This window comes from Centropristis striata, chromosome 1 (assembly GCF_030273125.1).
Source record: "Centropristis striata isolate RG_2023a ecotype Rhode Island chromosome 1, C.striata_1.0, whole genome shotgun sequence".
In the NCBI taxonomy this organism is placed as follows: domain Eukaryota; kingdom Metazoa; phylum Chordata; class Actinopteri; order Perciformes; family Serranidae; genus Centropristis; species Centropristis striata.
In genome coordinates, this window is record NC_081517.1 from 10,002,673 (window position 1) to 10,029,552 (window position 26,880).

The window sequence follows — 26,880 nt, forward strand, 5'->3', positions numbered from 1 at the left end:
GATACTATTAAAGTAAAAAAAAAAAAAAACAGTAGAGAGTATGAGAGTCTGTCAGCAAGAAAACACTTTTACATCATTTGTAATTTCCATTCAGTCCCACATCACTGCAAAAAAAGAAAAGTTGGGTGAACTCAAAATTTCAAGGCAACAAACTTCGATACAATTTTAAGTTGGACAATTAAACTAAATATTTTAAGTTTTGTTTTTGAGTTTGCTCAACTCTGAATTCCGATTTTTGTCAACTCAACTGTAAATTGTACTATGATTTTACATTGTAATAACTTTTAATCCTTACTCCTGCTAACTTCTGCAATGTGCTGAATTGGCACGATTGTAACACCGCTATGAATTGTCAGCTAATGTTGCGAACACAATTTTGAGTTAGCATTGATACGCTAATGGCTACTCTTGTAGCTGTAACAAGCAGCGCAGCTAGCATCAGTTAGCCGCTAGCTTTCGCTAATGAATTTCACCGCTTTCCTGCATTTCACAACAAAGAAATAAGAGTTAGCAGAACTACTGTCCCTTGTTGTAACAACAACAACTCACAAGCTTGTTTTTGAGCAGACAACTGGCTTCCTTTGTTGTGCTAACTTACATTATTGCCCTAAATGTCAATAATTTATATTTCCAAGTTTTACCAACTTAAATCAATGATTTAGGCCAAAAAATACAAGTTGGCTTTTTTGCAGTGATGAGGCTAATCATTCCTGAGTGTAGGTTTGATCTGAGTGACATCATTTACCTTTTCCCCTAATCATATAACTAATAAAACGTTGGCCGGTGTTCAGCAGACACAATCATGTTCTTGGATATTTAATAATTAATTTATTTATATTCTGTACCATGATTTCCAAACTTAGCATAGCTAACAGTGACTCAGCTAGTGCTAGCATTAACAGTTTACTGTGGTTACCAACATCGCTGCTTTTTGCTAAGGCTGAGTGGACGTTTCCGAATCAAAACCCAGAAAAGAACTCCAATGTCGTGGGCCTCGAAGCATATGGGCTTCGTAGAGATCTATGACTGAAGATATCTGATGCCCTCTCTAATGTGTGTGTGTCTGTGTGTGTCTGTGTGTGCGTGTACTTGAACGTAGGAGGAGTGCAAGTGCTCTCAGTGTGTGTGGGAAGCTTACCCATCATTGTTAAGTGCTACTCATCTCCCCATTCACAGCTCATGAATAGCGGACTGCATTTGGTTGTGCTGTGCTCTTGGCCATCTTACCAACAGATTAAGCATTAGAGCTGCAGGTGGGCGCTTTTGTAGGAATATTTAAAAGGGATCTCATGAATAACCTGGACAACCCAGACTCCGGTCCGTGCCGTTGAGACTATTGATTTGCCTTTTCCTGGACTGTTATGTCAAGTTTTTTTTTACGTTTTTTTTATCAGAAATACGTTACTCCATCAAGATCAGAAGTACTGCTAAATTATTTAGGCTAAATCGATGTTAGCAACTCTGTTGACACACTGGTTCTGTTTATGTTCAAACTCGTGTGACTGTGGGTATGAATTTCACTCTTATATCAATCATCAGGGTTATTGATGCATTCTAAGGCTGTGAAAAGGCTTTTGTACTTCACTTATCACAGCGATTGGCATTAACACTTGAATGTACCAAGTCACAGTTAAACTCTGTTAGAATATGGATGAAAGCATGAACATGGGCCTAAAATGTATTTTTGAATTGGACTCTTATTGTAGACACTGACTGCACTGGAGCCACGATATATATAAGAGTTAAGGTTAGGGCTTTGTAATTTCCACATTGCTTCTACTTTATTGGATAAGTGAATTTGATTGGGACCTGTTAGCTTTCCAGTATGTTCCACTTCACAGCAGGCTAAAATGAAGGTTGATTACTGCCTTTCATTGGGTTCACTGTGTGGGAGTTTGGTGCTGCATAAAGCAATTCAGGCAGTACTACCAAACATTTGCAATTCGGAAATTACCACAAAGCTCAACATGAACTGAAATGCTATTACCCTCTTCTAGAGGAACTTCACTTAAAATCTACTTTAAATCATTTATTATCAAATGTATCAAACATATTTTATACACTTATTTGTGGTCATAAATTGAAGCCGATATTGCCTTTTCTCCTCCATTTCCATTTCCATCTCCAAGTCTCAATTCAAACAAAAAAACAAACATTGATGAACAAAACAAACAAAAGATATTAACAGTTGGATAGCAAACAATGTGTATGTTGTTATAGGCCTTAAGGTGGTGGCGCCTCAGATGAGTTCACATATTTGATGTGTTTTTCTTTTTTTTGGTATCAGCAGCCATTCTCACCAGCGAATGGCAGATGTTGCACCCAGAGCCGGCCCAAGCCTCCATGGGGCCCTAAGCAAAATTCAATTTCGGGGTCCTCTATTTCTGCCAATAATATTGATTGTTGATCATTCACACACCTACTACAAACTCATTGCGGCTCTAGCAGTGTTGTTTACATTATGCTATTGTCAGCCTGATATGTCTTCACAAATTTAAGGGGGTGTCCCAGTTAATTACATAAATAATACCAATACAATAATGATACAAATGATACCAATGAATGAATGATGTCCAGGGTGTCACATGTGTTTTTTAATCTAAAAATGTATCACATTCAACTATAGAGTGACTTGGGGTTGATTTACACAACAATCCAAATGGTAAAGCATTATTTTTACTGTAAAAGTGTCATCTGGTTTATTATTTTTGAAAAACGTGAAAACATTCCTTTTATCTTGGCGTTGTTGACATAAAATTGTATTTTTGTACAATAATATATCTTTGATCATATATATGTCACTCATGCATGCAAAATATTAAACAAAATATGTACATATTTTTCGTTAATTGCTCTTGGGGGCCCGCTCGTGGCCACTAAGCAGTCGCTTAGTTCGCTTATGCCTTGGGCCGGCTCTGGTTGCACCCAGCCTTGCCTGGTGTTGGCTCAGTGAAATGGGCTAATTGATCGGCGAATGCATGCACGTATTGTTTTGGTCGACCTCTACATTTATACATTTATTATCAAATGTATCAAAACATTTTATATACCTATTTGTACTCATAAATCAAGTTAAAGAGTTATTGCTGTAATTTCTCCATTTTGGCCATGAAGAGACCTCTTCCTGACACAGATTAAGAGGGCAATTTTTCAGTCAATACAGATTTACCACAGTTTACAGGAGCATAAAACAATGTCCACCACTGGACTGGGTACGACTCCCATCTCTGACATTAAAATCATGCTCTGAGAGATCTCTTGATGAACAGCTTGGAGAGAGTGAATGGTTATAGCAAATAGTAGCCGTGTTTCAATTGGAGACAAATCTAATTTTGAAGCAAAATTTTGAAAAAAAATGCGAATTAGCGATGTTTCCATCAACTGGTTTGGATCAAATGAACAAAGCTGCATAAACGTACTTTGATCAGAAGATGGCAGTATAATGTGTTGCAGTAGGTTAATCAATCAATAAACAGTAGAAGTATAGAAGAGATTATGCAAGAGAGAAAAACAGTAGTAGAAGAAGAGATTGAGCAAGAGAGAGGAAAAAAAAAGGTTTCTAATCTTTGGCTACCCACGAGAGAAAATATGTCTTCACGTATTAGATTCAATTGATCAACCTATTATTGTTTTTTCATGTCATATTGGTCATCAGAGCAGAAACAGCTGATGAGTCATGAGTTAAATGTTCGCTACGTCTGTACTTATTTGCAAAAAGTGAAAAAAAGATCAGAAAAAGAAAAAAAAAAACACCTCAAGCGAGCTTAAAAAACTTTTATGTGCATTTTCACGAATTTGGGTGTTTCGAACAAACTTTTCTCATGCAAATCCTTAAAATGTAAATCAAAATTTGTTGATGGAAACATGACTAATGACTTCTTCAGTGTATACATGACTAAAGCAGTGGTTCTCAACCTTTTTGTGTCCTGGAACCCAATTTGATAAGTTTGTAATATTGGTTGCAACATATGATTAAATTAGAAATCTACTACAGTTGAGGAGATAATTATAAAGGACGTGAGACTTATGAACTGAATAGTCATTTTTATGAATCTTACTAACAATGGGCTCACTTCTGGTGTGAATTAAAGCTGCAGTAGTCAGGATAGTTGATGATTATTACGTCTCTGTTCATACCGGGCATTAAGAGATGGCCAATAGTGCAATCCTTCTCTGCAAAAGTGTTTATCTGAACTTAATATTCAAGTCTGAGTTGGACAAATCAAGTAATCAAATATCTCATGTTATTATTTCCATTGTAATTTGATTTTAATCTATATTGTTAATGTAAAGCACTGTATAACTTTTGTTGAGAAAAGTGCAGTATAAATAAAGTTTTACTTACTTATATAACAGGTTTTTTTTCCGTGCAAATGTGCCCTTTTATGTTCCCCAGGGCAGCATTTTCCTTGCTGAGGTGCAGTGAGGGACAGTAAAACAAAAAGATTCAGACAGACATTGAACTATATTTTTCTACAGAACGAGCACATCACTTATATAGAAATTGATTTGAGAACAGATCTCCTCCGGGCCAGTATAAAAAAGAAGGAATATGATGACAGCGAGAAAAGCCTGTTGTTTAAATGGGCATCTGACTATTGTTTTTAGAAAGACCTGAAACATTTTGAACTTTAATTTACTTCAAAAACAAATGATCATTAAATAGTTTACTCATGCTGTATAAAATGAATAGAGAGGGGAAAACGAGGCATCAGTAGTGGCCTGCAGGTTGTTTTTTGCCCCGAGGCCCTCCAGCAAGTTAATCTGGCTCTGGATCGAAAGAAAATATGATATCTTTCCTTTATTAACCCTGCAGTATTAGCCTGAAAATATCAACCCTAAACACAGCATATTGTGAGTCATTTGAAGTTCCTTTTTTAAGACCAGCTGTCTGGTTCACCTACTTTTCTTCTCCATTACATCATAGTTAACACCTACACTTGACTGCTTGACTGTTCACAGCACAGACTGCTGTCTTTCCTGTAGCTATATATCAAGTTGTCATACCATAGTTTGCTCTGAGACACATTAATGTATGGGAATACAAAATTAGAATTTATAGATTTACTCAAAATTATGGAAAACAAACATATGACCTAAACACATAGCTTGTCCATTGGTGGAGAAGGACAAGTGCTGCTATATAAGTGCAGTCCAAATAAGTGCAGGGTCAAAAAATAAAGCAAATGCTCCATGAAGAATATATATATATATATATATATATATATATATATATATATATATATATATATATATCTCATCCAACATTACCTGGGATCGGCTCCAGCTGACCCGAGTGCATATAAGTGGTTAAGGATAATGAATGAATGAATGAATGAATATATAAATACATATACATATTCATATTATTTTCATTTCTAACATGAATTAACTGTATCTGGATTATAAAATGTTGTCAATGAAAATCAAGTCAGCAAGACTAGTCAAGGGGCCTCCTGCTTAGACGTGGAGAACCAAGTATAATTGTCAGAATGGCTTATGTAATATAAATTTGATTGAACCATGTTGATGAACACTAAATGACAATAATGGCATTTAATGATTTTAGAGGACTTTTCATGTTTTCACATTATTGCCATATGGTTACAATTCATCAATAACCCTGTTTATTAATTTGTTTAATATTTCTATTATTTAATCAGTTTAGTTAATAAAAACACATTAAACATTTCCATCATGTTTAGGTAATAATTAATTAGAGGGCTCCACCAGTGATCATACATCTATGATTTCAATACATAACCATGTTACAGTCTCCTTTGCAAGTAAGTATGAAATGAAACGGGGTGAAAATGGTGACAGCTCCAATATGTGCTTTTTATTTTATTACACTTGTGGATAGTGGCTGATGTGTCACTTTTGTTTGTTTTCATCTTTTCACATTATCGGCTAGATTTTGATATTGGCCACTGCCCATGTGAAAGGACTGTAGATCTGTTTATGAGACTAGTGCTGACACAAAGTTCATTTCCAGACAAACATATTGTCCAAGTGGTGACAGGAAGGGTAATTTTTCCTCTATTTTGTTATGGTTGAGAACTCTTGCTTGAGACAGAGGCCAGTCCACAACCGATAGCTTTTCAACATAGTAAACAACTCCCTAACAATAAAATAGGAGATGAGAGAGAGGGGACAACTTACAATTAAAGTCAAGGTCCATTTAACTGAGGTGCTGTGTCATGTAACCCTGATGCTGAATCTCTCAAGTCATGACTTTGCACTCTTCACCTAGGCTCATTTCAGTGCTTCTGTCTCTACTGGTCTTCATGCACATTCAGTAATGGATGTTATTTCATTCCACTGTGTGCCACCTCCCTCTCACATTCCCTTAACGTTATAAACACATGTACTTTACAATGTTCATACTCCCCCATAGCTTCCTTCAAGGTTAATGCAAGCTATCAAGCTATCATCTCCTTATTGCTTCCCCAACGGCACCAAAATACTTTCTCATCCAACTGATGCATATTAAATCATGCACAGTAATGTGATATTTTCATCTCTTCAGTCTGTTAAACAATTTTAATATTGATAATTAACTTGCTCTCAAAGGACTAGAATGCATATAGGCTTTAAGAGATCCTCCTCACAATAATTGAAACAATCTGGATTTCAATTAATATTATGATTGTATAGGTACTTAGCCAAAAATTAGTGCGAGTATTTATGTAAGCGAGTGGAGATCTGATGTAGTGGTACCAGACGGCAACCTCCGGGTCTGAGCAGGGAGGCAAACCAGGAAGTGCCTTAAGCCTGCATTCTACCGAAAATTCCAGCAGGGGGTGCTAAGTTTGGCTGCAAAAGCATTTATGTCCATTAATTTCAATGCAAAATGAGAGATGATAGATGCTAAAACAGGGTATGCTTTAGGGCGGTGCTACTTCGTGACTCACAGGTTGCTACCATGGCACACTGTATGTTTTCATTTAATAAATCAATGTTTTATTCAATGTTCAGTTGGTTTAAAGGACACTCCTAGGAGTCATATGGTAATATATGGTGATAATGGATGGCCCTTAATAACCATACTAGCAATAGTTAGCTGAAAACTAAGTGTCCTCCTGATCCATTCTGCGCGTACACAGAAGAGATGGACAAAAGTGAATGTCCATTATTTTTATACAGTCTATGGGTAGGAGCAACACATTAGCTTACAATGTATAAAACATATTTGTAGTAATGAAAGCAGCATGGCTCGAGGACTGACTGTTGCTGTCAATTGGCCTACTACTTACACAATATCTCGTAATTATTCAAATAATTATCATAGAATTTCGTACGGACAGTCATGGAGAATGAATCTTACTGGCTCTGATGATCCCTGACTTTTCTTGAGGTTTATGTTTGAGATTTCTTTAGAGGGAAATACCTCAACAACATTATTTTCAAGGCCTCAAACTCTATTGACTTGCTCTCATCTCTCTCATAGCACACACAGCAAGTTACATTTCCAGTCATCCAGTGAAACTGAATAAGTTAACAGACAACCTTGGTTGATTGGCACAAATCAAATTCCATACATACATTCATGGTTCTCATGAATCATAATGGTTTTGAGGTGCCACTGTCAGCCAGCCTGAAGGACAGTTGGTCCATCGCTGAAATATCTTAACAACTATGTGGGATTGCCATGAAATTTTATACAAGCACTGGTGGTCCCCAAAGACGGAACCCTCATGATGTTGGTGATTTAATTTCTATTCTGTTTTATTTTTTTTTATTATTTTGTCTCTGTAACTTGATGTAACTTTGCCACCTTATTGGCCAGGTCATAATGGAAAAACTATTTTATCTCTATTGGTTTTCTCTGGCTAAAACAAAAAAAAAAGGTTAAATAATTTTCACCAGCTGTTGGACAAGTTGCAATGAAATTTGGTTAAGCATTTGTTACCGGCTTCAAGCCTAGGGGTACCTGGGCCAGTAGCTAGTTTGCTGCACAGTCCTGGGGGTCTGTGAAGCAGTAAGGACAGAGACACGTTATGTGTTTGCGATCAACTTGGCACCATGTTTTATTCTGCCAGGCACAAAATGTTGAATGTGACCATTCAGCTGGCCTTAAATACACAATTGTAAAATTTACTGACCTCCTAAGCGAAAACGAATAATAAAAGTGCCAGCATTGTAGCTGCAAAAATACTTGTATGCGAGGAGAATATCATTGCATTATTACAATGTCAAATGCATGAGAATAATTAAACTAAATAGTTAAATAACAATAAAAACAAATGTACATATATTTGGCTTTTCCTTGAGAACTGTTTCAATCTGTTTAAGGCAAAATTAAGTGTTAGCAACGTTATCAACAATTGCAGGGCTCCAAAACACCACAAATTTACCACAGTTTTACAGTTAACTCATGAATCCAAAACGAACTACTTGTAACAAAAACATGGTCATAAATTCAGTAACATTAATACAATCAATCAATCAATCAAACTTTATTTATATAGCGCTTTTCATACATATAAATGCAACTCAAAGTGCTTTATAAAAGCCATCAGCCCGTCCAAACATATAAAACACCAACAAACAGTATGACAGAGGTAAACAGGACAGGAAGACAGAGTATGAAGAGAGATAAATACAGCACAACATGAGGGGAGGAAAGGAGGGAAAAAAAATAATCTCGCAACATAAGCTAAATACATGAACAGACTTATGACATGCCGGGGGGGGGGGGGGGGGGGGGGGCATAGCCATACATATTATTTCCACACTATTAAACATAGCAGATTTAAGCTAGGCAGTGGAACACACAAACCAATAAACCCACACCTTCTCTGAGTGCCTATTTCAGTCATATCACTGTCATAATATGTAGGTAACACCTAAGCATTGTTTTAACTCATTTTATGCTGTTTTAACCACATTTAACATACCTGTGAAGCAGTAAGGACAGAGACACGTTATGTGTTTGCTGTCAACTTGGCGCCATGTTTTATTCTGCCGGTCACATGACAACACGAGCTCAAATTGTCTGTCCGCCACTGTGCCTGTTCTGACAACGACACCTGCTGTCACAAGAAAATAACGGCAAGGTTTCCCCAAAATGTGAAAGGATCCGATTTAGATCTGAGAGGGACTAATTTATCAAGTAGTTATTATAAAAAAATTTAAAAAGTGTCAGTTTTTCTTTCACTTTTAACAGAATCTATTTTCCCACCCTCCACACATTTCCCAAAGGATGTATTGTATTGGCTTTGATGGGCCCTTAACCTTTCATCTAGTTTCATCATCAGGTCAAATATTTAATTTGTATACTTAATACTTTCTGACCAAATACCTGCAAAAGTAAAGACATTCTTATCAGCCTCAGCTGTACTTTGTGTATCGTGCTGGTTTTCAGATATCAGCAATCAGCATCCTAACATGGTAAACTTCACGCAACATGTTATTACTGTTATCATGAGCATATTCATATTCGCGAGCAGATGCTAGAATCTAGCTTAAATCACCACAGTGCCTTAGTACAGCCTCACAGAGCTGCAAGCTTGGCTGTAGATTTCTTTGTTGTTGAGCATGAACATTTAATTATTAGATGAAATGTTGCTGAAATGTCACATAGAATTGCATCTGGTTCATCTCAAGGGGTTTATCTGTATTAAATTTAAACTGGAACACATAAAATAAAACCTGCAAATGCACAAATATATACTGTATCTGTAGAGACGTACTGCCTTTCAGTTTGCATGCATACAGTGTTATTTCTGCGCTGGGTCCCTCTCTAACTTATCTTATTCAATAATATTTCCTCAAAAAAATGCAAAAAAATAAAAGCAAAATATTGCACTGTGGAATCTTTATATCAAACTGAATTGAGCCACTCTTCCCTGCAGCAGGTAACCTCACCCTCGCTGAGTGTCTCACCTCTCTTCCTGCTTGCCATCCCAATCTCATTTTTGTATCCAGCAGTAGATTTGCAGAGCATCAAAAGAGAGCACTCTGAAGCAGCCAGCCAGCTTTTTAAACTAATGACCGATTACAATGAGAACAAACATGGTCAAAGAGTATTGATTTTTTTTTCAGCGGCTATTGCCTCTTCTGTCATCCTATTCACTTTATCCCTCCCTCTGCCGCCCTTTCTCTCATTGCAAGTCATGCCCACGGCTATCATTTGTCCACTACTTTGGTACTCAAATAGTGATTTCTGTGCTTGATAATTGATGTGCTTGGGCTATACCCACTCCATTGTCCACCCAGGCCACCGAGAAAACATAAAAACATCACAGGCTCTAAAATGAAGAGTGATCACCACCCAGGCCCTTCCTCGCTTGCTTGTATAAACTGGTTAAGAGCTGAGGGCTTAAAAAATACTTTCCTGGGAACAAAAACAGAAACATTTGTTTCGGCTTCACCTTTTTGATAGAAAGAAAAACAGGCTTTGGGTGTCCTTGGAAATTGAGATTAAGCCAGAGAACTTTCACTAAATGGTTTTGTTTTGTTTGTTTCAGAAGAACTATTGATATACATGAAAGCAGAGCTATGAGAACCATCTATTTCCAAAATGTCTTATTTTCAGATTTGATACTTTGCATTGAGAGTGCATTTTCAAGCTAATCCAAAAATGTGTAAATGGATTATTTATTTTATGAAATAAGATTATTTTCTTCAACACAAAGGAAGCACTTAAAATCACAAAATTGAATGCATGGCTTTGATTGGACAGCGACACACTGCTGCATTAGTTGCTAATGCTTTTTGGTGCAGCAAACATAATTATTGTTTCCTTTTTTTTAATTGATAATAATAATAATAATAATAATAATAATAATACATTTTATTTGTAAAGCACTTTTCATTGTTAAAAACAATCCCAAGGTGCTACTGAGTACAACAAGATTAAAAACAGCTTAAAAGGCCAAAGCAAAACAATACATTTAATAAAAGGCTTTTCTAAAAAGAAAGGTTTTTAGGCCTTTTTTAAAAGAGTTTAAAAGAGTTTAAAAGAGTGTTGTTTGTGGAGCCCTCAGGTGGTCTGGGAGGGAATTCCACAGGGTGGGCTATAAATACTATAAGTAAAATGTAAAGTTAATGGGAATGATAAGAAAACAAAATGGATCAAGAGATCACCAGAGTGATTAGGGTTCATCCTCTGGGAACCACAGTTGTGTTCCAAAGTCCAAGGCAATCAATCCAATAGTTATTTGAATTCTCCAGTCCATAAATAAAAGATGGTAGAGTGGTCATGCCCTGATCAAAGGCCAATGGTTTGATTCCTGACCAAAGGTGTCTATGTGTCTCCAAATTATCCTTGGGCAAGATACAGAACCCAAGATTTCTCCCATGGTGTGGGTGTGCGTGAATGCTTAACTGATGATGCTAGCCTCGACCGCAAGTGTATGGAATGTGTGTGAATGGATGAGAAGTGTCAAAGCACTTTGAGGTCATTATGAATGGAAAAGCGCTAATCAAATACAGTCAGCTAAAAGCTGGAACACTTTCTATGGTTGGAGATGCCCTTCAAATTATATTTATATATCAATGTTTTTTGTTCAAAGTTTTGCAAGTTTTTTTATAATATCCAGCTGAGAACATTTTTACCAATATATTGTCTGTTCTTGCCCAAGAAATTATATTTGAAAAAGTTGGGTGCTAAAATTAAAGAACTAGACATGAAGGTGTAAATGGATTCAAAACTCAATGTCAGTGTGTCTCTCACTCTGTCTCCGTCTGTATGTCCCTTTATTTCTGTCTTTCTCTTTATCTCTTTCGATCTTGTGCTTCTCTCTTAAATTAGTAGTTATTGCAGTAATTCCACTGCTAGCCTTCCTGTGTTGGTGATGGTTGGTTCAAATATTTATACACTCTCAAAGACTCTCAAGTCTCTCAAAGATACTTAATATTGAATTAATAATACCAATTGGACATAAAGTAGTTCATCATGTTTATTTGTATAGATTATATTGAATTCATTTTACTAAATTTACCTCATAGCATTATACAATATATAGATCCTGGTAACATCCCCCAGAATGTTTCTATTACTGAAAAATATTGGCAAAGGAACTTGGTTGATTGACAACTTCCTCAAAATCAAGGACACATTTATATTTAATATATTTTATCAAATATATTAAGTAAAATAAAATGACTACAGAATAATATATTACAGTGTTTGATTTCAAAAGTCACGTGTTTATAACCGATCAAGTTATTTGTAATAATTACTGTCACTTTGCATTTTTGTCACAGGTATCTGACTTCCCGGAGGAGCAGCTCTTAGTTGCCGTGTTTCCAGGAGTTCCAACAGCCGCTGAGCTCTTCCTGTTACCTCACAAGAACCAATCAGAGGGCAAGAAAAAGAGTGAGGAGGAGCTAGAGCAGGTATGGATGACGAGGGTTGTCTTTGAAATTGTCTGCTACATACTCCTGACGAGCATAGTACATAGAAGTTTGCAGTATGAAACTGTTATAATTTTTTGTTATAACAGTTAATTTTTTGTTATAATTTTGCAAATAATGATTTATTATATAGTGTGCAAAGCACCATCTCAGCTCATATTGGCAATGTGTTTATTTCAGATATCTTCACTGTAATGTAGGTTATGTTTACAATAAACAGGTTTTATTCATTTTAATTAAAAATATTTTAATATGTACTATGCTGAGTGTTTCAAGAATTATATACTATTATTGGTATTGTATGTATCTTAATTTACTCATTACAACTTCTCTATGATCAATACAGTTCATAGCTAATTGATTTATTTTTAAAGTATGTATATACTCTATACTCCCCACAAAGGTTAACTGCAGTAACTACGCAAACGGTAAAATTGAGAAAAACTGCTTTGAAGTTTTTTGAAGTTTTTTTTTTTTTAACTGGCCAGCCAAATTAGTTATATATAGGTAAGTGATATGACACTTATTTCTACTTGTATTGATGATGCAATTTTTATGCTCAAAAATCATGATGATTTATATGACCTATGACCCCAAAAATGTAGCTACTGAACTGTTTTTGCACTACTATTAGAACCTTTTACAGTAATGCAAGAGCAAGAGAGTGCAGTAACTACAATGTTGTCTTTTTTCAGCTTTTACATTTAGTTTTAAGTGAATGAACATTTTCAAACTGATTTTGTTATAAGTGTGTTTAAAAGTGTTTAGCAACTCCATTCAAAGATTTGTGTATTTCAGACTTAATATCATGAAGTAATGTTATATTTTAGTCTTAATATAATTTTATCTCACTTTTTTACTTGATCACTATGACTTTGATTTAGAGTTGGATTTTGTAGTTACTGCAATTTTTGTTTCATTATTTATCTGAAATAAAGCAAAATTGAAATCTAAAATGGACATAAAGGAGTTCATTTTTAGTTATAACTCAATTTCGCCCAAAAATGTAGTTACTGCAGTTAGGCTTGGTAGGGCAGTATACTCTGGTCAAATGCTAAACTGCCGCCATTGTCTGCGGGCGGTGCAAGCATATTGCATTGTGGGATACAGTAGGCAAGGTAGACTGGTCAGATGTGTACTGGGATTTATATCTGAATCAGTATGACCTCCAGGTACTCCTGCAGATTTTACCTTTTTTTTTTTTTGCATACTGCATATGACATGATACATATCAGCTAAATCAGTATGTACTGCAATTTCAAATAAAGCCTATGATTTATTTTAATTAACATACACAAGTTGTTGAATTTCTACCAAATATGTTGCAGTATACATAAATGGGGGCTTTTGACTGTAAAACACCATGTTGTTTGTGTTTAACAGGTTTCTGATATAATTGTAAGCGCACTGAACCAAAATTTGGTGGAGTTCGAACTGAAGCCTGGCATACGGGTGATTGTGTACAACACACAGTTAACACTGGGTAAGACACATTTGCTTTCACTTCTTTCAGTACTGCCATTAAGTTATCAGCATTGATCTGAACTTGCACTGGTAATTTAAATATGCCCTATCATTTTCTATTTTTTATTTTGAAGTGCAAAGAATTAAGACTGTAATAACCGTGTTTTGACAACAGGAATGTTTCTTTGGTCGGCCAATTAAAATTCCTGTCAGTCTGCCTTCTTTTCAGGCAAAAGAACACAAGGGAGTATGGGAGGGGTTTGATTTTAAGTGGAGCTCCTTGAGACGATCTTTTATGCCTGCCATGAAAAGCTGAACATCTGTTCTATTTCTTGTATCGCCATCCAACCACTAAATGAGTGTTACACTGAGTATAATTATGTTGATTATTTAGTCCTTGAGAAAGAGCACTGTACAGTTTAAGGGCAGAAAAAAAATCAGAGTTGCTTGAAGAGTCAACAACACTGTTCAGTTCTTAAATGCAGAAAATTGTAAGGTTGGTTGACATTTGAGACCTTCAGAATGCACTCCTGCCAAAAAACAAATTGCTGTTACAAGTATCAAATCAATGCTGGATTTGTGGAGGCACATTGATTGTAAATAACATGGCTGGTCTGGAGAACTATTTTATTGGTATTGGGAGTCCTCAACAACTCGTGTGTCCCACTGCTGGACAGATATACTTACATTGTATTCATTGCTTGGCTGGTTTCATTAGGCAGCCAGTCTCTGGAGGCACACAGCCACGAGTTGTCTGTAGTTTGAAGTGTTCGGTCTTAACAGCCTGGCATGTGCTGCTCTGTGACGTTCTGTGCTGTGCTGCACTCTAATGACATTGGAGGTGTACCCAGCTGGATCCCTCTTTATGTTTCACCTCCCAAGAAAAGGTCTCAAAAGCCTTCAAGCTGCTTGAGAAAGGTCAGCAGCATACGCACCGCTGTCTCTGAGCTGAAGGGCTGCGGAGTAGCACGGAAACATTGGAAAATGTGATTTCCTTGCAATGGCAGACATTAATGCACTCTTCAAAATAATGAGAGGGATTTAAGGTGGACGCCTTATGAGCAAAACCATGCACTGTGATATTAATAATAGTAAGTGCTTGTTTGGTGGGCTTCTCGTTTGAGATAAATGTAAGTGCATTTAACCATTTCAAATCCAGCTGAGAATTACCTGCTGCTGTCACCTTCTTTGCCCAGCAATAGAAAGAGCAATTTCACGCTACCACAACTTATGGCATTTGAGATATTAAAAATAAGAGCATCATCTCATAATACATTATTGTTGTTGTGCGTGGAGACAATACTAATAAGCAGCGGTGGAATTAATTAACTGGTGAATAAACATGGGTTTTATATAGTTTGTTTATGTGAATGTGCAGTCAAGAAAATGGGAACGATTGAAATGTGTGTGTTGATGGAAACCAGTGACAAAGAAATATTTTTGAACAACACAGAACCAGTCAAAAGTTCTTTAAAATAGCCACCTTTTGCTTTGATGGTCTGAAAAACATTAAGACATTCCACAAATTAACTCTTGAAGAGGCGCACCTGTTGACTGAAATCCATTCCAGGTGACACCTCATGAAGCTGACTGAGAGAACACTTTTTTTACTACATACTTCCATACGTGTTCTTTCATAGTTTTGATGTCTTCAGTGTTAATCTACAATGTTGAAAATTAAAAAAAAAAAAAAAAAAAAACATTGATTGAGACGGTGTGTCCAAACTTTGGACTGGTACTGTACATTATAGTCCAGAGAAACTATGTCACATTTTGACCACTAGTTGTGCAAAGGAGCATTTTTTTTACATCCCTGGTTTTATCTGTATTAACCCTTTATCAGGCAAAGAACTATATTTGGTAACTTCAGGTAATATTTCGAGAAAAAAGTTGCAAGTTTACTAGATTAAATTGGCAAATCTGTGCGAAAAACGTTGCGGATTTACAAGAAAAAAGAGGGGGAAAAGCAGCTTTTTTTCCCCCAGATTCACCACTTTAAATCTCATAAATCTTCAAAAAAATTTCTCATAGGTTTGCCACTTTAATCTCGTAAACTTTTCCTCAAAATATTATTTTCGTGTGTTTTTTTTACACATTCTGGCAGTATGTAATATCCTCCAGTATTCTCTAGGGTTGAAATTTGGAATTTGCAAGTATTTCAATGAGTGCCCTATTAAGGGTTAGTGGTGAATCTGGGAGAAAAAAGTTGTTTTTTTCCCCTTTTTTCTCGTAAATCTGCAACTTTTTTTGCGCAGATTTGCCACTTTAAATCTCTTAAATCTGTGACTTTTTTTCTTGTAGATTTGCCACTTTAATCTAGTAAATTAGCGACTTTTTTTCTCGAAATATTACCTGAAGTTACCAAATATAGTTCTTTGCCTGATAAAGGGTTAAACATTGACATTTCACATGACTCAACGCTGCTTCTCAACAGTAGGTGGCAGCAGCATGTAAAGAAGCAAAGCAATGCTAGCAATTCCAGTATAAAACACTGTGTTTTAGTTAGTGAAGGGACAATAAAGCTTCATAGAGCATTTGCTTTATTTTTTGACCCCACTCCACTAGGTTGTGGTCTTGGCTTAAAAAAAACATTAGCAATGGTAATTGAGTGTGTTTTCAGCCCTTTGTTGAACAAAGAGCGCCATCTAGTGGGCTCCGTAAATATAGCTAATGGTTCACAAAGCTTCGTTGTCCCTTCACTAGTTTTAGTAATGAAGGAAAGGCTTTTCCTAACTTTAGGACAGTTTGGGTGCCTTAAATTACAGTTTCAACAGTGATTGTGAAGTACATACATCACATTTACCAAATGGCCAGTCTGGGCAGACTGAAGTGAAAGTTGATAGAAACAAAAAGCCAACACTACAACTTCCCTGTGCTCTTTCCCGCTCCCACAGCACCATTGGTGGACTCCAACCCGAGACACAGCAGCTCAGCTATGCTGATGCTCCTATCAGTGGTGTTCCTGGGCCTGGCAGTGTTCCTCATCTACAAATTCAAGAGGTACACCTTTATGATTACTTCCACCTGGTGCACATGGCATGATCATATAGAACGCTAGTAAATATCCATTACCACATTATCCATTATTGATGATACCAGATGAGCACAAGCTGGACCAATCAGTCAGTCGTGTTTAGAAATTTGATTTGACAATCTGATTTGACAAGTCCCCAGGTTGTAGACAAATTTCCAGCAGGATTCTAATGCACAAGGCACACTTACCAATCAGGGATAAAATGCAGAGAAAACGGCCATTAAATGGTTTAATATGCAGTTGCTGTGCCTCGGCTGTTATTTGCTGAATAAATTATTCATACTCAAAATGATTCTCTTGAAAAGTCGGAGGGAAATGGAAAAGCTGTCATTAATTATGGATATGAAATTTTTCCCATTAGTCTAAAGAGCATGCATTTTTCAGGAAATCTCACAGTTGACAAAACAGAGCAATTAATAACTAAAATGAATAGTAATTGGAAATAAATTGGATAGTGACTAAATAAAGATGTATATTAGATGTTATAAATGTAGATGGGAAAAGATACCAATGCTGCTGTAATTTGCCTATAGATTGGTTACTGAGGTTTAATTATAGTCAAGACAACTTTGAAAGTTGGAATGCACCTGCTCTAGTCACTGCCTTTGAGGTCAGCAGAGAAATGTTTGCCATGTCAAAGTTGACCATGTTAAACTTGACTTTCATTCCAAGAAAGAAGGATTTTTATTTTTTACAGGAAAAATTTCCAATGTTGTTTTTTCTGAATCCCATTTCTCTCTCTTCTTTTACACATCTGTAGAAAAATACCTTGGATCAACATATACGCTGAGGTGAACCAAGAGAAAGAGCAGGAAATGATTGGCTCAGTGGGCCAGGGTGACAGCACGCCTAAAATCACTCTGAGTGAGTTCTCTACATCCAAAGAACTCATGGAGAAGGAACTGGATGCCAGGGTCAAAAGTAAGCGAAGAGCTTTCATATTCAGGTTAAATAATGCATGGTATCAAAATGTTTACTCGTAGTGTTCCTGGAAAAGGGATTTTGGTCTTCTGATGTGAGACTAGATTCATTTTTTTATGCTTTTTGGAGATGATTTTAGTGTAAAAGCCAAAAAATCACAGAATAAAATGTAGAGATTCACCCCCCAGGCATACTTCAGCTATTGAATTTGAATCTCCCATTGGTTTGAATGACTTATTCTCCTTTTAGCATTTTTAATTATTCAGAAAAGAGGAGAGCAGAGGGAGCCGCAGAATAGAGACAGTCCTGGACGGGCTTTAACATAGTAAAGAATAGACTCCAGCAAGGCTTGCAGTACTGAGAACAATGAATAATTAATAAAACCAACATGTTTAAGCATGCTGCCTCAGGATTCAATAGGCCAGGAGGAGCACAGAGGCAGCAGCACTAATCACTTGACTATTTGGTCATACTATCACTTATATAAAAGGAATATTTGAGTCCAGTGAGAAAAATAACATTTCAAAGGAAAATTGGCCAAATACAGCTCATTCTGACTTTCTGAGTCTGTGTTGAAGCTCTAACAACAGAAAGTTTTACAGGTCATCTGGAGAGTGCACTTCCTGGATTCGTTTGGCCCTGAGAGAGTTGATGTAGGTGTTAAAATTCTGAATAACTGTAGAGAGCTGAAACAGGTCTTACACAGTAGTGGACATCAAGTTCATCAACATTCTGCCAAATTTGGATTTTTATTCAGCTTAATACCCATTGTTATCTATTGCACACAACCTGTTTTTGTCCACAGATTCTGTAGCAGCTTGACCTGACGGTCGTACTGGGGATTGTGGCTCATGTTGAATAGCAAAATAAAATAATAAACGCTGATTTGAGTGCTATATTAACCCTGTGTCTAGACTGCAAACGTCACAGCAGTGTGTCACTCTCGTGGCAGCAACGTTCTATGAATTTAAAAGGGCCAAGCAGCAAAGAAGCAGCAAGCTTTCTGCAGCAGTAAATGTACAGTGCAGGTTACAGTTAGCTTATGAATAATAAATACAGCATCTTGAGACCAAAGAAGTTTGCGAGTCTTGCTTCCCAGCTGCTGGGCAAAAGTGAAAGGACAGTCTGTAGGATTACAAACCAGAGCAGCGAGTGCTTCTCTCTGGCTCTGTTCAGACAGCACTTTAACACTAAAAGTCATCATTCACCCATTCGCACATACATTTATATACTAGTGGCCGAGGCTAGGATTTTGAATTGGTTTTTTGGTTAGATGCTTGAAATAAGGTCTGTGGTTAACACAAGCTGAAGAGATGTTCGCGTTTTGTTGTCGACATAAAATACATAGCAAATACCCCCACTTCTCATTTTTTGAGTTTTTAGGTGTCCTTAACCCTTAATAGGGCACTCATTGAAATACTTGCAAATTCCAAATTTCAACCCTAGAGAATATTTGAGGATATTACATACTGCCAGAATGTGTAAAAAATATTTTGAGAAAAAAGTTTACTAGATTAGAGTGGCAAATCTATGAGAAAAAAAATGCGCAGATTTATGAGATTTAAAGTGGTGAATCTGCAAGAAAAAAGTTGTTTTTTTCACTTTTTTCTCATAAATCTGCAACTTTTTTTCACACAGATTTGCCACTTTAAATCTCTTAAATCTGCGACTTTTTTTCTTGTAGATTTGCCACTTTAATCTAGTAAAGTTACAACTTTTTTCTCTAAATATTACAAATTCATGTGCTTCTATGACCTCACAGAGAGACATGGGGACCCCATTTTGATATCCACTGAAGTTACCAAATATGGTTCTTCGCCCGATAAAGGGTTAAAAAGTTTTTTGCTAAGTGTGTCTAAATGAGACTACAGTGGTTATCTGGAACATTAAACGTTGTCATGCCGGACACAGACGGGAACTATCTCACAGCCTCTAGTCATGTTTTTCAGTGCTCTTGCAAACTCTTGTAGATTGTAAATTATATTAATAAACAATTCATTAGGCTACGGATTCACTAGCTTGTCAAAACAGCTGGTAAGCTTGACGGAAACCATCAGCTTTTTACTTCTGTCAACTGCATTAAGCAGGCGTTTGCCACAGAGATTATTTTCTGCAATGATCCAAAATCCAGTGTGAAAATCCCACATGCTAATTCTCAATAGACCCCATGGTGATGCTACTTTCAGGGTTGGCCTACAAAAATACGTTATTTTGTATAGAATGTCATGGGGATCAACCACCTGCCTTCTGATCAGTGGACGAGAGTGTATCTACTGCAAGAAAGGGAAAAATATCTCCAAAACACAGTCTAGACATGGGTTAAGGTGATAAAAATACCCTAACATAATTCAACATTACAGTAATCTTTGGGTTTTGGATTTTTGGTCACACAAAACCAGCAATATGAAGACATCCACCTGGGAATTATTATTCTTAAATGATATTTGATATGCATTGTTCTTGATTTTATAGACCAAAATGTTATAGACCATAGTGTTTTTTAACACAATCCTCTGATAATTGTGGTTTCATTTTCATTGTGATATGTTTAGAAAATATTGATTAAAAAAGTTTTGAGAAAATATGCACTTTGTCAAGAATGATCACATTGTCACAATCATTTCATGAAAAGAGTTTAAAAAATATTTGAGTCAAACTTTGTGCTTGTTGGGAAATAGACATGATTACAAGCATTTTATATTTTTAAGAGTTGTATATTATAATCTATCAATTAACTTCATACTTTCCTAGAAATATATTTAAGCAGCTATGTGTACTGTAAATAGATGAATGTAATTATGAAATAATGTTGGGGTGATTTCTGGAAAAAAAAACGAGGTACATTTTTTTGAGTAATTTCAATAAAAAAAAAAAAATGTTACTTGATAACTGTTACCGAATCGGCATGAAATTTGTGGACCTGCAAAATGGCGCATGACCCATCCTTGAAATCAATAATCACAACCAACCATCAAACTGTTTACGAGAATCTCAAAGATACTTAACATCCAGTTATTGTCAGGAGGTAATTCACAAATTGTCCATACCTTTATAAATCAGAACCTTTATCACTTGTTATTGTTTGTCAATGCACATTTATCATTTGCACTTGTTTAGATAAAGTTTGCAAGCAATATCTCTGTTGAGACATTCCACATTGATTTGAGATAAAAACCTAATGATTGTGTCTCGTGGCTGTCCTGATTCATAATTTAGGTTAGAGGAGTAGTATGAATGTAGATCTTTGAGGCAAGATACAAGCATTGCAGCATACAGTATTAGTATATTTACAACAGCCCATGTGAGTCCAGCTAGTTATATTAACTATAAATAATAAAACATTGATTTGGCTTTAATTGCAGTCTGGTAAGCGATAATAGGTCTGACAGACCTGCCCCATTTACTCATGTTTCATGATGTAGCTATCCTGGACCAAACAGGGGACGAGTTGAACTTCAGTTGTGTATGCAGCTGCTGGGCAGAGCCCACTTAAAGAAACACATAGTTTATGATAAAAGATATTAGCCTGGCTAACGCCACACTATATCAGAAATGAGATAAAGTCTGGAGACCACCTTTTCATTTTTCCGCAGAGGAGGCGTGGTTTACGATCGCCCAGAGCCGTTTATTGGGCGCTACGAATGTCTATTATAAGCATCTGTACGTAGCTCTTAGCCAATTGTATCATTAGCTTAGCCACTAACGGGGCTAGTTGGTAGATTAGGCTTTTGCCAAATCCTGTTGGAAGCAAGGCTTAAAGATCCTTTTAGGTGGTGATAAATGAGTGTAAAGCCAAACGTTGTTCTTCTTTTAAAATAACTTTTGCTCTAAATTATCTAGAACACTGTCTACAGCTAGATCGAAAGAGAGCTTCGCGTTGATCCGTAAGCAAACAACAAGCTTCCGTCTGTCGAATAGTACGTGTCATCGTCTTGCCGTCCCTCCCCGTTCTGTGATTGGATACCAAAAGCAGGGCTAAGAATCGGCCATAGACACCATGCCACCTTGCAGTTGGAAACGAAATCGAGCATGCAAGGCAGCATGGGTATACCCAGGCTAAAAAGATATCAGTCAACATCACAAAATATGTTTTCATTATTAATATTCTTCAGTCAAAGGTGAAACAATTTAGATATGCTGATTTAAATGGGACTTAACATGCCTGTCTCATTAACTTCAATAGAAGTGACCCCAGAGTCTGGCAGCAATGCATGTAAGAATGACGTAATGACCCTTCCTTATTTTAATTACAGCCTTGATTTGTATTCCCTTGGACAAGATCCAAAACCACTGGACCTTACATTACCCTCAATACAAGTCAATACTGTCTTTCTTTCATTAGGCCATGCTTGCCTGGCAAGAGCTCAGTTTGTCAAAAGCCCCATATAACTGTTATGACATATGTGTAAAGTCACTAGAGTTCCCATTTATTATGTACATAAATTATGTCACACATCAGCTTTCTCTCGTCTTAAAAGACAATATTTTTTTTGTAAACTGAAATGTATTCTGTTAGTGCCTTTTATTCAACTAAAGGTATCATAATGAAAAAGGCTCATTTTCATAATTGCTCACTTTGTAATATCCATGCTATTTAACAGCTACAGAGCCTTTGATAAGTAATTAACATGAGGTGTCATTGTCAAAGAAGTTATTTGCTTTACAAGCATTAAAGTGTCGACACAGAACTAACTATCTTTGTTCTCTGCTTGTTTTTCTTCTTTTGTTTCATCTTTTTCTGCTCAGGGGGAGTTGGAAATGCCTGCGAGAGCACAAGGGAGATTCCAAACTGTACTAGCGTGTAAAGTGGGAGAGCAACAGTTTATGTACAGAGCGAATATTACAGTGTCGGGGTTCTCTTTTTCTGTTTTGTAATTCTCAACACAACTGATGTTAATAGTTTTCTAAGGGACCTCATTTATACAGACTTGCACGGGTGACTCGTTCAGCAGCATCCCTGCAGCAAATGTCAATTTATTCAATGAGATCATTGTAATTACTGGCAAAACTTATTCAGTTTTGTGGATGTATAAGCTACATAACATTCATTTGCAGAGTGAAATATCTTTCGTCAAAACCTATGAAGAGTTCTGTAAATTTCCTAAGGAGTTTGCTTTGAAAATCATTTCTGGCTATATATAGACTATAATGTCTGAGTCTTCAATCAAACAGGGAATATTATTGAAATGTACAATATTATCATCTGTTCTGTTATATGTATATATTATTACTTTCTACATGCTCGTAGTCTGAGTGCCATGGCGATGACAGAGGATCTTACAATGGTCTGTTTTTGAAAGTGTGTTAAAAAGTCAAACATTACTTAAAGAAATCAACTTTGTTTTGCTAAGGTCCTTGACTTGTGCATGTTCTTATTGAGGACACGATTTCTGTGTTGTAGATAAGCAAGTGTTGTAAATAGTTATTTTCTAATCATTAATCAAAAGAGCCCAATCAATTTTGCCCAGACTTCTGTTCTGCTCTCATTTTCCTTCGGTTACTGTTGGGTGACATGTAGTTAGTAGAAAGGGTTCATGAGTTAATGCAGGTACAGCTGTATTGACATATTACAGATTTAACCTCCCAGCATTTCCCTGGAAATGAAATGAAAAAGGTCAACATGAGCATAATCATGGTAAATATGTTTATATTTTCATTAGACATATACAATAGATATTCAGACATTTTTACACAGATGACAGTTTTTAAACTATCTTAGCTAAACATTGTATGCCATTGGCATTAATGCAGAACATCTGCCTCGAAGACAATGGCTCTGAAATTTCTGATTGAGCCTCAGAACAAAAGCTCAATCAATTATTATGAATGTTATTCTGTCGTGGCCACCAGTGATCATATCGACAATATTTACATGTTGGGAGAAGTATGATGACATTCATTACAAAATATAAAATGGTGATATAGATTATGTGTAGTACATCCTCTGTTGCTGATAGCTGGTTTCATTTGTATTCAGTTTTATTTTTTTCGCGAAATACCAATCCGAATACCAATATGAACATGTGTTATCTGAGAGCAGGTTACTTGCACATGTTTAAAGTGCTTCTGCACATATATTTGGGTATCTGGAGTATCTCCCAACCCACAGACTGAGATAAGACAACCGAGTCAGGTTTTTTTATCTCCACGAACGGCTTGATAAGATGGTGAGATATACTGTAGTGGCTTACTGACTGAAAGAATTCTGCCAAACCCTTCAGTTGTAGTAACATAAAGAGCGACAGGGTACAAACAGTGGACGATTGGTGGATGAGTGGGTCAGACACACTGGGTATCTCTGAAAGTAAGCAAGATATGTCCCCTTTAATGATACACTTTGAAATGGGTACCAAAACCTGCTCTATGTGGAGACAGACACAGCTACATCTGTCAAGCTGGTAGTTCATCTTTCATTGCCCCATCCACCTCAGGTACCATACATTATATTTGATAGCAGCCTAGAGGGTTAAATATGTGGGTTAATACTTGAATTAACCAATAGCCAGCTGATTGTTTAGCTATAAATATGGGTGCATTCCTAATTATAAAAATATAAATATTTGATTTTAATTATTTGTTCAAAACAGTGCTGTAGCAGTTGATACTTTAATTTTTTTCATTTAGTATATAGGAGAAAATTAACCTTCATTTTCTTCTTAATGTGTTATTTTTTCCCCTTTAAATTAAAAAGAAAAACAAACAAATAACATTCAGTACAAGCAAAGTACCGCATTGTTAAGCAGTATCTGTAAATATTAACAGTACCCCAGACTGTATAAAAATAGTGGAAGTCACCTAATGGTTTGTGAACTCTGGTTTTGAAGCCTTGAGTTGGTATTTAGGCCTTATTAGGTATTTAGACATCTTTTTTTTTGCAACCAGCACATGTTAAGAACAGAGGTGTAATGATGCAATGTACAAGCTAACATAAGTGCTAGCTAGCAAGCTTGGTTAGCAAGGGGCAATCATTATTCAAAACCTCTGACACCTAAGAGTGTCTTTTAGTCCAAACTTACAGTGAACGAGACATATTCAAACTACCAAAATGTTAGTTAACTTCTTTGGTGAACTGGAAACACACTGTGAAAGCGACAGAGTTCAAAGAAAACACACAGTGCACCATGAAAACGACATGTCATTCCTAAGGTAGCCCCGCCCTAAAGAATACACTGCTTTATCATCTATTTGACTCTAAATGGGACAAAATTAATTGAAAAAGATTGGAAATAAGTGAATTCAAGCATAAGCTTATTAAAACTAAACTTTGTATGGCTTTCTGCAACCAGTAGAGTCGCCCCCTTCTGGCCATTAGATAGAATACAAGTGTAAGGCACCGCCACATCGGCTTTTCAGGCCTAGAAGTTGCTGCTTGATTAATACCCTCCCCTCTCTTCACTAATGCTATTGAACATATGGAAAATTAAATATTAAAAAATATCTCATTCTTTTTGTTCATAAATTGATATAACATTAACTTGGAATAAACCCCTTCAGTGCAGTGTTTCTCACTTGGTCGTTGCTCAGGGTTTCCATGCAGATTGAGGATGTTTTGGGCTAAAATAGTGCACAAACAACAACAAAAAAACGAAATGTTCTCTCTAAATTTGAAGACTAGAACAATTTGTATTTCTTAAAACATTTCTGTGTTCACACAGAGCAGATTCAGTGAGATCAAGCTGTGTTGTAATTAATCCACTCTCCCTGGTGACATCACACTACTGCTCAATGCTTCAACACTCGCTGCTTTGAGTTTCCTTTGTAATGAGGGAGTAGCGTCCTCCCAGCATGCAACTCTCCATCAGCCCTGTGTTCTCCGGGCTTAAAGAAGCAACCTGAGTGGCCTCGGGTTGACTTCCGTCGGCCTCCTGATATCCAGCATGATCAGAGAATGCTGGACAGCTGAGCAGAGGATGCCCCATGCTGAGTTCTCCCACAGTGCTCAGCTCAAGTAAACAGCAATTGCAGGAGAAAAGCGAGAGGGGCAGGGGAACACTGCACAAAGATATAAGCTGTCACATCACATATGCATTACCTCAAACAGAGCATTCTCATCTCAAACCAAACAGCCGAGCCTTGTTACTGCAGACAGAAAACACACTGAACAAAGATTGTTTTATAGCTTTGTTGTATTCAACACATGTCAGAAGCAAAGGGTTGTTTGCTTGGCTGGATTTTCTTCGGTTGGGGGCTTTGATGGTGTCACTTTTTTCTGATTCTTATTAGCAAATCAGGATTAGAAGAAACAGAAAAATATCAAAAACTATCAAAAAGTTTGTACCGAGTGCAACTCATATTATACTTGTATTGTATTGTATTGTTTTTTTTCTTCTTCTTTTGGACCCTTAGAAATGATAAAGAATGTATGATGACTACACTGGTTCATAGCCAGGCCATAATGCTTTGTAACAGCTGTTGCTGGGTAAGAATTTAGCATTCCATAAAAGTCTGTAAAGGAAGGAAAGAAAAGCTACTAAAAATGTTGTGCTTGTATCTGCACAGGCATATTGGAACTGTCACCAGTAAAAGAAACTCATACATTTTGGGTAATTACCTCATTGTTCATTCAGTCACCACTTTGATCACTGGAAATTGCTGTCTCATCTGATATCTTAAATGCCACATTATACTGTAAGAACCAGATCTCCGGTGGTATCCATACTTGAAAAATGAAAGAGATTCTTGCTTTCGTAATATTTCAGAAGGCATAAGCATTGTAATGTTCTTCAGTGCACAAAAATCTACAATGCATGCATCATCAGTAATGTTCTGTTTCATCTTTATTTCGATATTTCTACGGTAAAGAAACTGTCATTTTGAAATTGTTTCAAATAAATGTATTTTTGTACATCAACGCATTTGTCCTCTGGGTTATGAAATTTCCGTGAACAGAAGGGTGTAAAGAAGATGATGTGCACTTTAAATTACACTGCTCGCATGATGACTCAAAGTACCAGTTCCAATCTACAGTACAGCAGCTCTAAAAGCGGTGAGAAAGGTACCAGCACTTTTCCTCCCTTTCTTCCAGCTACTCCTTCACTAAAAGACCGTTTGGTGTAACTGATACACGGTGTCAGCTCTCACATATAGAGCACTTACTG

At 36.5% G+C, this 26,880-nt stretch overlaps 1 protein-coding gene across 1 annotated transcript in view; it reads left to right on the forward strand.

Annotated features, from left to right (window-relative positions):
* sorcs3a (sortilin related VPS10 domain containing receptor 3a) overlaps positions 1-26,633 on the forward strand; it is a 278,556-nt gene extending 251,923 nt beyond the window's left edge. The window contains exons 23-27 of the mRNA XM_059329950.1: positions 12,214-12,345; positions 13,747-13,846; positions 16,722-16,827; positions 17,622-17,782; positions 22,529-26,633. Coding sequence (XP_059185933.1) covers positions 12,214-12,345; positions 13,747-13,846; positions 16,722-16,827; positions 17,622-17,782; positions 22,529-22,587 — 558 coding nt within the window. The 3' untranslated portion in view covers positions 22,588-26,633. The remainder of the gene's footprint in view (positions 1-12,213; positions 12,346-13,746; positions 13,847-16,721; positions 16,828-17,621; positions 17,783-22,528) is intronic.
* Positions 26,634-26,880: the final 247 nt, after the last annotated feature.